At 28.7% G+C, this 13,147-nt stretch overlaps 3 protein-coding genes across 3 annotated transcripts; 2 read left to right on the top strand and 1 right to left on the bottom strand.

Annotated features, from left to right (window-relative positions):
• The first annotated feature begins 1,362 nt into the window (after positions 1–1,362).
• On the top strand, positions 1,363–3,737 carry LOC132930282 (eukaryotic translation initiation factor 5A). The gene is made up of 5 exons (XM_060996057.1): positions 1,363–1,523; positions 1,728–1,840; positions 2,238–2,405; positions 3,069–3,203; positions 3,350–3,737. Exons 2-5 carry the CDS (start codon positions 1,733–1,735, stop codon positions 3,419–3,421), a joined length of 483 nt encoding a protein of 160 aa, XP_060852040.1. The 5' UTR covers positions 1,363–1,523; positions 1,728–1,732; the 3' UTR covers positions 3,422–3,737.
• A 3,029-nt stretch (positions 3,738–6,766) lies between these two features.
• Positions 6,767–9,564, bottom strand: LOC132930373 (heat shock 70 kDa protein 4). Its single transcript, XM_060996215.1, has one exon. It carries the CDS (start codon positions 9,294–9,296, stop codon positions 6,939–6,941), a length of 2,358 nt encoding a protein of 785 aa, XP_060852198.1. The 5' UTR covers positions 9,297–9,564; the 3' UTR covers positions 6,767–6,938.
• A 326-nt stretch (positions 9,565–9,890) lies between these two features.
• Positions 9,891–13,097, top strand: LOC132930376 (polyglutamine-binding protein 1). Its single transcript, XM_060996222.1, has 6 exons — positions 9,891–10,191; positions 11,220–11,368; positions 11,433–11,608; positions 12,140–12,293; positions 12,470–12,660; positions 12,833–13,097. The coding sequence occupies exons 1-6, from the start codon at positions 10,128–10,130 to the stop codon at positions 12,972–12,974; spliced, it is 876 nt and encodes a 291-aa protein (XP_060852205.1). The 5' UTR covers positions 9,891–10,127; the 3' UTR covers positions 12,975–13,097.
• Positions 13,098–13,147: the final 50 nt, after the last annotated feature.

The raw sequence follows: 13,147 nt of genomic DNA, 5'->3' as shown, positions 1-13,147 counted from the left end.
GATCGAGTGAAAAAAGTGGATAAAATACGTTGCGTTTGTAGCATTCATCGTAAATTTTTGGGTACTACTGTAGCTTTTTAAAAACATTAATGACCCAACTTAACTTTTTATAAGCATTTGAATTTCAAATGTCGACAAATGTAAATACAAATTGTAAATTATTTATTTATTTTACGTCTTAAATTAACAAATATTATTCATGTGTACCAACAACCGGAAATAAAAATCTGAGATTTAAAATATAACCAATTTTAAGAACTTTTTTTTTTTTTATTTTTACAAGGTATTTACAATCTATTCATAGAACAATAAGTAAATTTGATATGAGTAATAAAAACATGAAAAATATGACGGAAGAAGCCACCCAATGATGACACTACCTATTTTGTTTCAGATTAGTAAGGGGATTTTCTAGGGGTCATGCATTTAGCAGGTCACGACACCAGTTGCGTTTAAGACGCCTAGCGGGATTACCCGGAATCGAAGGGATTGCCAGATTTTTTATAAGAGGGTTAGGATGGTTGGGTAACCTACTGTGAAAACGCTTATAATAAATTTTTGCTTCGTCTTTGACGGAATTCATCCTGAGGTCTTGTTGTATAGAATGGTTGGAGACGTAAGGTGGGGCATTAAGTAGTTTCCTTTGCGCAATATTTTGAAAAGTTTGAATCTTGTTGATGTTGGATTTTTTTGCATTACCCCAGAGCTGTATGCCATATGTCCAGATGGGCTTGATTAGAGATTTATAAATAAGAAGTTTAGTTTTAATGTTTGTGTATTTATTGTTATTGCAGAAAGTTTTTAACAAGCGCAGCCGTAGGTTTAAATTTTGTCTTTTAGATTTAAGGTGAGGAGCCCAGGTAAGTCTGCGATCAAGTGTAAGTCCTAAATATTTGACAGAGGAAGAAGTAGGAATTTGAGTACCATATATAGATACCTCGGGGCATGGAGAGAGACGCAGTGTAAATGTAGTGTGGATAGATTTTGTCTGGTTAATTTTAACTCGCCACTTGGTATACCAGTCTTCCATAAGGGTTAGGTGATTTTGAAGATTGTATGAAGCTATTACCGGATTTGAATTGATAGAAATTATTGCCTTATCGTCTGCGTAATCAGCTACTAAAGTGTTTGGAGTGGTAGGTTGATCAAATTTTAAGAACTAGATTTTATTTTAAATAACGTGGCTACGATAGTAATTCGTGTTTTAAAATGTTATGTTATTAAATTAAAAAAAATTATTAACAATTTTATGACATGATATTGTTAGAATTATTTGAACACTGTTTGGCGGGAATGTGTATTTTGTATTCCATGACTACACATCGTTGATCCTTAGGTGGTGGTAATCACACTAAAATATCGCCGACTTATCGTCTGTCTCTTTTTTTTGCTGTTGTGTCGCCCAAACCAAAGGCTCAGTACTTTTTTGAATTAAAAAAGAATCCTAAGCTTTTCTATATCTCCTTTTTTAACTTATATTTTTAAGTAGTATAGTTAATTTTGTTATTCGTTCTGTTAACAAAGTAAGTAAAACGTATTTATATTTTACGTGTTTATTCGTCTAAATTGATTGTTTAGCTGTACAAATCAACTCACGAGGTTTTTTAGGTTAAATTCTGTTAACAGGATGTCATCAATACTGGCATACTGCTGACTGCAGTTCACAATTGAATCATTTTTCAAACGAATTTTACTCTTTGTAATTTAGATTTCTTTGTGTTTTGTAGTAATAATGGCTGACATCGAAGATACTCACTTTGATACCGGAGACTCTGGTGCTTCGACCACATACCCCATGCAATGCTCAGCTTTACGAAAGAATGGTTTCGTTATGTTAAAAGTAATGCTTAATACAGCTCAATCTATTTATTATTTACTATTTTTTCACTTATTAGGTGAACAATCTATTCCATAAATTCTTTTTAAAAGCTCTTTATTTAATAATTTAAGTTCAAATTTTGGAAATTTAATATGTTTATTAGCAACATTAATATTTACATATATACTTTCTCTTCATTATTTTATTTGCTTTTAGTTTCAATTTTAATAATTTGATATGTTATATATTAACATATATATATATTATTTATAAGTAATCATACATACAATTTCTTGAACCATGTTTTCTTATGATATAATGCAATTATTAAAATATTCTAAAGCTTGTTCATCTATTATTTTAATTTGTGTATAATGCTTATTTAACATATATTTATATGAATTAAATTGTTTTAAAGGCTCGTCCGTGCAAAATTGTGGATATGTCCACATCCAAGACTGGTAAGCATGGTCACGCTAAAGTCCATTTAGTTGGCCTAGATATATTTTCTGGTAAGAAATATGAAGATATATGCCCGTCAACTCACAACATGGATGTTCCATTTGTTAAACGTGAAGATTATCAGGTAATTACTGAACCTATGACTTAATTTTTCCATACAAATGTTAACCCCCTATGTCTATGTATGATGAATGAATTATAATTATAAGTTTTAAATTTATTAGTGTATTTGGATGATAAAGTTAAAAATATTGGAATATTTTGAAAACATTAAACATCTTAATAATGTGCAGTTTTTTAATTTTTAGATTCTGCAACGTTTAGTTTAATATGTAGGGAATGCATTAATTAATTTTATAATTGCAATGAATTGGAAATATTGTATTTTATTTGTGATTGATAATGTTTTATTGGGGAATGCTAAATTATCAATTCAGTAACTTTTGGGGGACAACTGAAATCTAAATTAATTATAATAAATTCTTATGCATGTGATATGAATTATTAGTAAAATAATTCATGTATTTAAACATTAACATATTTGAAGTGTTATGTATCACTGGTAGGTTTTTTAAGAATTTTTTTTTATTTTAAAAATTTCATAGTTTTTAGATAAGGTGAAAATAAATAAGGCATATTTATTTAATTAAATTATTAAACATTTGACACTAAAATATTTTATTTTATTTAGCTTTTATGTCCAAAATTTATATTTCAAAAATATTATTTATGTTCACTGTAAAAAGTTAAATTATGTATTAAAGTATATTTATTCTGTTTTAATTAGTTGACCGACATATCAGATGATGGCTATTTATGTTTGATGTCTGACAATGGTGATTTGCGTGAAGACTTGAAGATTCCTGAAGCTGAAATTGGTCAACAATTGAAAAATGAATACGATGCTGGAAAAGAGCTTTTGGTAAGTAGACAACCTTTCTGTATATGTGTAAAATAATTTTATTCTATTTATTATTTACAAGAATAATTTGATAAGTTTTATTATTAGTCATTTTCTAATCATACATTATAAAATCTATAGTTACAATATATATTTTATGATTTCAGTGTACTGTATTGAAATCCTGTGGCGAAGAATGTGTGATTGCTATAAAGACAAACACTGCTTTGGACAAATAATGCTCACAAATGACCAAATGTCATACGAGCAGAACATTTCTTTTAATATATTTTTTTTTTCTTAGTGGCTAAATAATTTTCAAATTCTCTTTTTAATATTTAAACCCTAGGAAAATGATAATTACTTGTAAACTGTTTTAATAATGTAATTAAACAATCTTTCAGTCTTCAGATTATTTACACTATGATTAAAAAGATTATGGTATTTATATTAAGGGAAAATAAACATTGTTTTTACTTTTTAAAAAGTTGTTAAAGTATGAACTATGGGTTGAATCAGATTTTGAAATATAAACAACCAAGTCACTAATGTTAATTTATTGAATTGTAGTTACATTTCATCATTTTATTGTTTCCTTTTTCCTTCCTCATTCAATAATTAAAAAAAATTAAGAATTCTTATAAAAGCCAAACTTTATAACTTTGTAAAAGTCAATACCCATTTTTAATTTGCTAACAAACAATTTATAAGTACTAAGTATTAAATGACAATGAGTTAAATTATTGAATGTTAATTTTTAAACACGGGAGATCAATAAATTAAAACAATAATTTCAATACTATTCTATTTAGTATTTTTCAAACATAATGTTAATTACTATGAAACATTTCATTATGTATAAATGAAATAGACATGTATTTTAATTGTTTTAAAGCTGCATTATATTAATAGGAAAAAATGTTAAAAATACAAATCTAATATGGTACATATTACTTATATACTCATGAGGTGTTCATTTAATTTTTAAATTTTAATAGTATTTTTAATATAGTTTATCATTACTGGCAAAACATAGATTATTTTATTAAAATTTAATTCTTTTAATGAGATTTAAGACTTCGATTAAAAGGTAGTAATATTAAATATATTATTATATAATCTAGCTATGACTTATAAGACAAAATTGAAATAATTTGATACATTCACATAGATGAAAATTAATTCATAAAGTTTATTACAATTATTATAGTATTTAATTGTAATATCAAAATGTGTAAATATAATATGAATAATGTACCTAAATTCTTTATTAAAATACATTTTTGCTGAAAAAAATTATTAAAAAATAAATCAATATTTTATTAGAAAGGAATTGCATTTATATATTTAAATTAATGGTAGCTAATATAATTAAACTTTTTCTTGTTAACATAATTAAATCAGCTATTATAATTTGTATTTCTTGTACTTTATTTATCTTTTTTTAATTAATTTTATTATAGGGGGCTATCTGTTTCTAGCTTCTGTCTAGTATTTATTGAAATTTTCCTGTATCTTATCACTTACATTTTTTTTTATAAAATCTTTAAAATTTAAAATCATTATAAAAATAATTTTTTTTGACTTCTATTGTATTTTTTTGTTCGTTTTTATCTAGCCGATCTGCATATACATCTACTCAGGTACTGTATTTTGAAACCTCTTAACCACAACTTAATTATACAATCAACTATTGTATTATTTGTTCTTAATTATGTTTTATATTACAAAGAAGTAATATTGTTAAAAACATATTAATTTTTAATTTATACTACAATTTTATAAACATATGTATTAGGTAGCTAAAAGTAATTGTTACCAATGATTGAGTACATAATAGCTATTATAATTTATAAGCATTTATTGATCATAGCCTATAACTTAATGGGGATGTAGAATATTAAAAAAAAAAAGATTAATATATTTAATATTTATTTGGTAGGAATTTACTAATATAATGTGTTAAATTTAAAACTAATTTGATATTTTAGATCAACTGAACAACTATATTAGGTTATAAATGCTAGAATTTAAACTTAAAATTAATAGCACTTTTGGAGTTATTCTATGTGTGGGTGTACTGACGAATTTGGATTCGTTTGCACGATACCCGTTAGAATATTACGCCGGGTAGTGGGAAGATTGGATTGTGGGAATGTTATGAATTTTTTTTCTGTGCTAAGTAGTCGGTCGTCATGCATCTAATATTAACGCCCGCCCACGACTTCAATCTGCTAATATTATAATACGTGGTCCGCATCCTACCGATTGACGATGACTAGTTTATAGTAGCATATTATTATTAAAATATAATTTATTTTCCTATATTGACCATATTATATACATACGTGTAAATTATTATATTTTTTAATTCCTATTAAAACTACAATATATTAGATCCATTTACCAACCATATTCTTATATATGCCAAATTAATTATTTATTAAACATTTTTCTTTGCATTTATATACAATTATTAATGCATATAAATAAAGATATTTAGGTACTCTTTTAAGCTAAGATTATGGCGGAGTAAGTAGTCAGCAATTGAATTACATAATGTGAAAAGAAAAAAATAGTTTTTTTTCCAATATACTTTGAAGATTAATTCAATTGACGGTAAAAAAAACAATCAATAGGTTTCATAACTACTTCAAAGAAACACATTAATTTCGATTGACTTTTATTTTATCTTTTTTATTTATTGAATAGTAAGTTCGCCATTATAGGCGAATATTAGGTTAGGTATATTGAAATTGGACTTTGAACATTTTACAGACAGTAAAAAATATAAGGCGTTGGATGATAAACCGTAATAATTTGTGGGATAAAAATAAGTACCTACCTAAGTTATAGGTTTAAATAGATGATATAATAATATTGTAGTTTTATCATTATATTTTAAATAAATCAAATTATTGACAGATCTTTAGCACAAAACTGCAATATTATTCTCGCCTAATCACCGCACTGCTAACTAATCGCTTATTATCATTACTTATTTGCGGTACCCATTATACATTATAGTTTAAATGGTATAACTCACAGTTCGGCAATACTATTAGTTATTACTTATTATAGAATGGTTTAAAACTATTAAATACTTGCCTAGATTTTTAAAATCTACATAAAATATAATTTTTTATTTCACGAGGTTTTAACAGAAAATGATTTTTTGACTCGAGTACCTGTCTAGTAATCACTAGTCACCATTACAAAAATAGGATTTGTGAATTCGGTAAAAAAGACATTCTTATATATTATAAGAAAATAAAAACTAACCGACTAACAACATTAAAATTACATTAACAACCAGATTGTAAATTATTACATTTAATTATAAATTCAGTAAAATGGGACACAGTTAATAAAATACTTATAAGATTTAAAAATACTTCAATGATTAATGTATTAATTTCAACTAAAGTACATCAGCTGTGAACATTGGTGATATTAGACAGATTAATACAGTTTATAAATTATCATAAAACGTGATGAACAATATTTTACTTTCTTTAATCAAAGTTAGTTAATTAATAGTTAACACAGGAGCAGGAAAAATAATGAAACATAATATTCCTATATTGTTCTAGTAAATTTGTTTTTTCGATCTATTCAACTGTAATACATTATGTTGCTTACAAAATGATTTCATATTTGTGAATACAAACATATAAATATAAAGGTGGCATTTTTGAAATAAAAAAATTAAATATATTAAACAATAGAAAAAAAAAAGTGGTAAAAGTAACATTTTCAAGCGTCTTTACCATTTTCGACTGGCTGTTCAGTTTCCATTGGTTCTGGTTCTTTTTTCTCTTCTTCCTTAGGTGGTGGAGGTTCCACTTTAGGTGCAGGCTTTGGTTTGTACAAAACTTTATTTATACTCTCTTCTATACTATGTTTCTCTCTAACAAATTCATCTAACTTGATCGGAATGTCTTTATATAAAGGAGATGCAGTTACTTTGGCTGTCTTTTCTTCTAACCAACTTTTGGCATTATTAAGGGTTTCAGCCAACTTTTCTACTTCAGCGCTGTCTAAATGGTTGAACTGCTCACTTCCTTTGTGAAATGCATCAATATCTCTTTCAGCTTTTGAAATTAATTGTACAGCTTGATCTTTAACAGATGGGAAAGTTGTGTACTCCACTTTACGTCTCTTGATGGGTTCACCAACCATTTTTAACAAATCCAATTTCTCTGTGTAAATATTTTTAATACATTCTTCGCCTTCTTCATATAACCAAGCTTCCAGTTCTTCCAATTGTTTAACAATTTTTTGTTTGTCAGCATCTACTATATAGGAAGCTAAATCCTCTTCACTAGAAACTCTACTTCTCATATCATAAATATATTCTTCGAGGCTGTTACGAACATCAATTCTTTCTTTTTCCTGACGATCGGATGCAACCATTTTACCTTCTTGCTCAATATAGTTATTTAAATCCATGGTCGAATAACCATGAGTCAAAGATTCAATACGTAAATCAATTGTTTTTGTAACAGACTTTTTCTTTTCTTCTTTCTTCTCTTCGGGTTCAGTTGGCTGGGGCTCATTTTCATTTGCTTCCATAGGTTCAGAAGGTGGAACTTCTTCTAGTAATTCAGCCTTCTCTAAAAGTGTAGCACTACTTATGCTGAATATACCATGTAAATTAATTCTTGCTTTAACTTTGACTTTTTGACTGGCCCCGTCAGCTGTAGGTTTGACATCACGAACCGTAAATTGACCAATATAATTATCTGCATAAGGAATAGTACCCGAGTAATGAGCTTTTACAGTAAATGGAGCTAATCTATAGAATGACAACATTTTTGAAAACGGAACGGCATGATTTTTTGGGAAAACTTCAGCACAGCCATCATCAGAGTTGTCAGCTGGATCCCATTTAAGTTCAATAGGAAAACTTTGAATATCAGTAACACTAAAATCTCTTACTCGTACAGCTGGTGATAGCATTGCACACTGTAAAGCACATCCTCGTGCCACAGCCTCATCTTGATTCAAAGTAGTGCTAGGTGTTTTGCCAAAGATTTTTTCTATTAAGTTTTTAATGTATGGAATACGACTGGATCCGCCAACAATCTCTACAGAATAAATGTCATCTTTGCTCAGTTTGGAATCCTTAAGGCACTGTTCTAATGTGATCTCAACTCTATTGAATAAATACATGGCTAGTTCTTCAAATTCTGATCTTTTAATATCTGCATGTACGTCTTTGTCATCCATGAAACACTCAATGTTCATTGGCAACTTGGTAGAATTAGCAGACATCTGTTTCTTTATCTTTTCGACTTCTGTTAACAATCTCAAAAACGCCCTGGCATTAGTTCTTGGATCAATATTATAACGGGACTTGAAGTCTTTACTGAAATGTTCAGCTAAAATGAAATCGAATTCTCTACCACCCAATTGAGAGTCAAACGTAGTGGCTAACATCTTCAGCTTGCCTTTGTTGAATGCACAGATAAAAACTTGGAGGGAAGTGTACCCACAGTCAACAAACACAACATTGCGTGGCTTTTCTTCAGGATTAGGAAGGTCCTGTTTGTAGATACCATAGGATAGCGCTGTGGCAGAGGTTTCGTTAAACAGACGTAGAACATTGAGTCCAGCAATGGATGCAGAGTCAAGCAGTGCCTTGCGCTCGGCGTTTGTGAAATAAGAAGGAACTGAAATGACACAATCGTTTACCTTTGTCTTAAGCGATAACTCGGATATCTCTTTGAGTTTAGTCAGCAACATGCCAGTGATCTGCTCCACGCTGAATGTTTGCTGTTCATTAAGGTAGTTAACGTTAATGCCGATCTTGTTGTTGTCACACTTAACCACGCCGAACTGCAGGTGCTTGAGCTCCTGTTGGACGAATGGGTCGTCCATGGACCGGCCCAGCAATCGCTTGAAGCCGTGCACGGTGTTCTTCATGTTGGTGACCATTTGATTCTTTGCGGCCACACCGATTATGCGGTTCCTGGGACTGAAGGCCACGCATGATGGCGTGGCCCGCAGGCTGTAATCGTTGGCGATCGTTTCGATGCCGCCGGCCCGGGCCACGGCCACATAACACGATTCATTACCGAAGTCTATACCTATAACGGACATTGCAGCCATTGGATTGTGGAAATCGTACGGTAAGGAATTATCACGTGGATATGTTGATCGGTAGATGTGTGCGCGCCGTGAAAGAGAAATAAAAAAATGATTGGCTTTAGCACTAAAGCGCGGTAGTTGGAACGCGGTCGAAAGAAGATTGAATTGATAACCAAGTATACCGACGGAATGCTTAGCACAGCACACGCGATTCGGATAGCCGGCAAACGTGAATCGATCGAGGGAATATTCTAGAACGTTCTATCCGTCGGATGACAAACAGTTTTGTGCCGGGCGGTGGGGGTGTATCGGGCGGCACATAGTCGCTTCGGTGCAGGGAGACAAACGTGCCGCCAATGGCTAATGAAAAAAAAATTTACACAAATACAATTGTAATTTATTAAAAACAAAAAAATTGATGCAAATTAAAACCATACAATTTTACGTGATTTGGATTTAGTTTTTAGATTTTTAAAAATTTGTAATTAAAAAAAAAAATTGTGCAATTTTAATTTCAAGGTTATCAGCTCTTCCACCGTTTTATCACACTACAACGAATATTATCACATATTTGATATAATTATTGTTTCTGTTTGTTGATAATACGGACTACGGTCTACGATATCTTAGTGACTTAGTCCGTACTCCGTGATCATAAGTTATAACTAAATTTAATAATATGATATTCAACAATCATAATTTAATTTAATTTAATTTAAATATTAATATTAATCACAAGTCAGGAAATTACTAAAGAAATTTAAATATCAAATTCGAAAAATGGTGTTTTAAAAATCATATTTTTTTTTTTAATATTAAATTGTTTAATACTATAAATTTAAACTAAACACAATGCCTTTGCCTCCTGCTTTGGCTAAAAAGTTAGCAACCCGAGGAATACTCACTGAAAACGAAGGTAAACTGTGTGCAAATAATATATTTTTATATTATACAAATCTTTTTTTGTTTTTTGATTTATTTTGAAAAATTACAATCTATTCATCTGCACAATAAGTAATATACATATTTTATACAACAGTAGGATGAGTTTTTTGAACTTTTTTCATATGAAAAACAAATCACACATTTGTGACAGCTCTTAATATTTTAAATGGTTAAGCCTCAAGTCTCAACACCAATTTCTTTTGAGATGTCTGGTCAGGTTTCCGAAGAGTGTGAGTTTGATCAATTGGTTTGCATTATCTTGCAGTTTATTATTGTTGGTATGGAAGCGTTTAAGAAAAGAACAGTAGTTTTGTTGATTGAAATTAATTTAAGGACTAATTTGAGATGAACCATAGTGTGCCAATGATTTTATATAGACAGATATTTTGGAGGCTTTAACGATATCATATTCCCATAGTGATTGAAGAGGTTTTATATAAAATAAGTTTGATTGGTACAGTTAAGTTAGAACGATTTAGCCTTTACAAATGAAGTCTGGAATTGAGATTCTTTTGTTCATCTTTAAGATAAAAAGACAAAGTTAAGCATCTGTCTAGTTTAAGGCTTAGATACTTATCTTCTTTTGAATGAGGAATGATCATGTTGTCGGTTGATATGGGTATGAGATTGAAATGTGAAAATGACAAAAGAGGACTTGGTTTAGTTAACTATGAATATAATATATGAATTAATATATTTATAAATATATTATCTTAAGAAAGGTTATAAAAATTGATCAAGACATAATTTTAATTACAAATTTTAGTTTCCTATCAAATAATATTAGTCATTCTTGGTTTTAATAGGTAAAATATTGATGATTCAACTATATATTTATTGTTTCCTCTTTAAAAAAATGTGTTTATGAATATTATTAAACTTATTTCATTTTAATTTCAAAATTTTATTTAAATTTATATTCTATGACATAACAAAATATTATTGTATACCTATGTACTTCATATGAACTTTGTTATTAATATTTGTATCTTACTTTAGCTAAGAATAATACAAAAGAAGTTGAAGAAGAAGTAATTGCAGAATGCTATGATGATATTGATGAAACAAATGATAACTCGGGTTCAGATTCACAAGATAGTGATGAAGAAAATGATAAACCAGATCCTAAAGTCTTGGATAAATTTAAAGTTAGTTTAGGTGATTGTATAGTTAAAATAACAAAATAATTTCATGTCTTATTTTATGTGATAGGGTCATCATGGTTGTCCAAACAAGTCAAATGTATATCATGAATGCACTAAGTTTTGTGAACAGCGATGGAAAAATGGTATAAAACGACCAAGGAATGGATATTTAAAATCTAGAAATGCTATGTTAGAAAAGTTTCCTTTACCTAAAAATTGGCATGAAGTTTATGATCCTGGAACGTAAGAAATATTTACTTTATTTACTTTTTACTATCAATACGCTTTTAGATCCATTGATTCCAGGTGTTGAAAATGTAGGCAATCTAGTAAAACTTTGAGTCATATTTTACTGAAAATTAATGAATATAATAACATCAACTTTTTTTTCAATATACTTTTATACCATAGGAATTATTGACCATATTTAATTCTTTTAAATTAGTCAAATAATACTGAAAGATTATTTACAAATTTAGTGATTTTACTATCCTACACCACCACAGCCTTAAATACGGCCGTGTTTAATGCCTACTTACAGATAATAAATTAGGCAATTTGGCCACCTTGTATGCAGTTAGAAAACCAATGTATTATAAAAATTAAAACTATATCATACAAAACATATTTAATTTAAATAAATATTTGTGATAATTATTTAGATAAATTCAGTTTTTAAAATTTTTAATTTTCTATAAAAAAAAAAACAAATTTTTTTCTTAGTACAGTTTTATTAAATTAATAATATTAATTATTTTTTCTATTTTTCTTCAGTGGCAGATTTTATTACTGGGATGTAGTAAATGATTCAGTTTGTTGGTTACCTCCTAGCCATCCTCGTTCAATTGTTACTGATTCTGTTGCACAATTTCGATTTGAACGTCATGCTATAATGCAGAATATGGATAAAAAGACTTCAGATTCAGAGGTAAGTAGTTCAATTATTATAACTATTGTAGTCTTTGACATCTTTATTACATTACACATAATAAATGTAATACATCAAACAAGTAACTATTTCAGAAAATATTAAATTAATTGAGGCTTTTACTTTTGTAAATATGTAGTATTAGGTTTTTTAAATATTACTTGATTTAATTATAGAGTAGTAGTGATGATAGTGAAGATGAACGGCAAAAAAGAAAAAAAAATCCTATGCCACCACCTGTTCAAGAAATCCGTGCTAAAGAAGTGAGATACGATCGTGAACCAAAACGTAAAGATCCTCCAAGAAGAATAATAAAACACAATGATCTCGATCCAATGGATCCAGCTGCTTATTCAGATATTTCCAGGTAATATTCAACATCAATAAAGTATAAATTGTCAATGTGTTTAATGCTATTAGTTATTGCGTTAGTTAATTATTAGATTAATAAGTATAGTTTTGATGAACTATTTTACATTTATAAAATATATATTTGTATATACATGATGTATACATATCAAATATTTATTTATTTATAGGGGTTCTTGGAGTGATGGACTAACTGTTGAAGCGAAATCTGGGGTAGACACAACTGCCTCTGGACCATTATTTCAAATGCGACCATACCCTAGTCCAGGTGCAGTTTTACGAGCTACGTCTGGCCAAACTAAGCGTAAATAAAATAAAAAGCTGTATTTTTTGTCTTTAGCTTTTATATTTTACTTTAATTTTTCAAATTCAAATTATCAATATAAATAAAATAAATGTAATAATTAATAAAAAACAACCATCATACATTCTTCATTTATGTGTTTCGCATGACTCATCAATTTCAAATTCAACAAAAGTATATT

Source organism: Rhopalosiphum padi, chromosome 4 (genome assembly GCF_020882245.1).
Source record: "Rhopalosiphum padi isolate XX-2018 chromosome 4, ASM2088224v1, whole genome shotgun sequence".
Lineage (NCBI taxonomy): Eukaryota > Metazoa > Arthropoda > Insecta > Hemiptera > Aphididae > Rhopalosiphum > Rhopalosiphum padi.
Note: the sequence above shows the minus strand (reverse complement) of the source record. Positions and strands in the feature narration are given on the sequence as shown.

What these genes read in the sequence shown, in the direction of transcription:
- LOC132930282 (XM_060996057.1), top strand. Translation starts at nt 1,733, where the DNA reads ATGGCTGACATCGAAGATACTCACTTTGATACCGGAGACTCTGGTGCT. An exon ending in ATGGTTTCGTTATGTTAAAA is followed by an intron (nt 1,841 to 2,237) that starts GTAATGCTTAAT and finishes ATTGTTTTAAAG; the next exon opens with GCTCGTCCGTGCAAAATTGT. An exon ending in TTAAACGTGAAGATTATCAG is followed by an intron (nt 2,406 to 3,068) that starts GTAATTACTGAA and finishes TGTTTTAATTAG; the next exon opens with TTGACCGACATATCAGATGA.
- LOC132930373 (XM_060996215.1), bottom strand. Translation starts at nt 9,296, where the DNA reads ATGGCTGCAATGTCCGTTATAGGTATAGACTTCGGTAATGAATCGTGT.
- LOC132930376 (XM_060996222.1), top strand. Translation starts at nt 10,128, where the DNA reads ATGCCTTTGCCTCCTGCTTTGGCTAAAAAGTTAGCAACCCGAGGAATA. An exon ending in GAAGTTTATGATCCTGGAAC is followed by an intron (nt 11,609 to 12,139) that starts GTAAGAAATATT and finishes ATTTTTCTTCAG; the next exon opens with TGGCAGATTTTATTACTGGG. An exon ending in AAAAGACTTCAGATTCAGAG is followed by an intron (nt 12,294 to 12,469) that starts GTAAGTAGTTCA and finishes ATTTAATTATAG; the next exon opens with AGTAGTAGTGATGATAGTGA.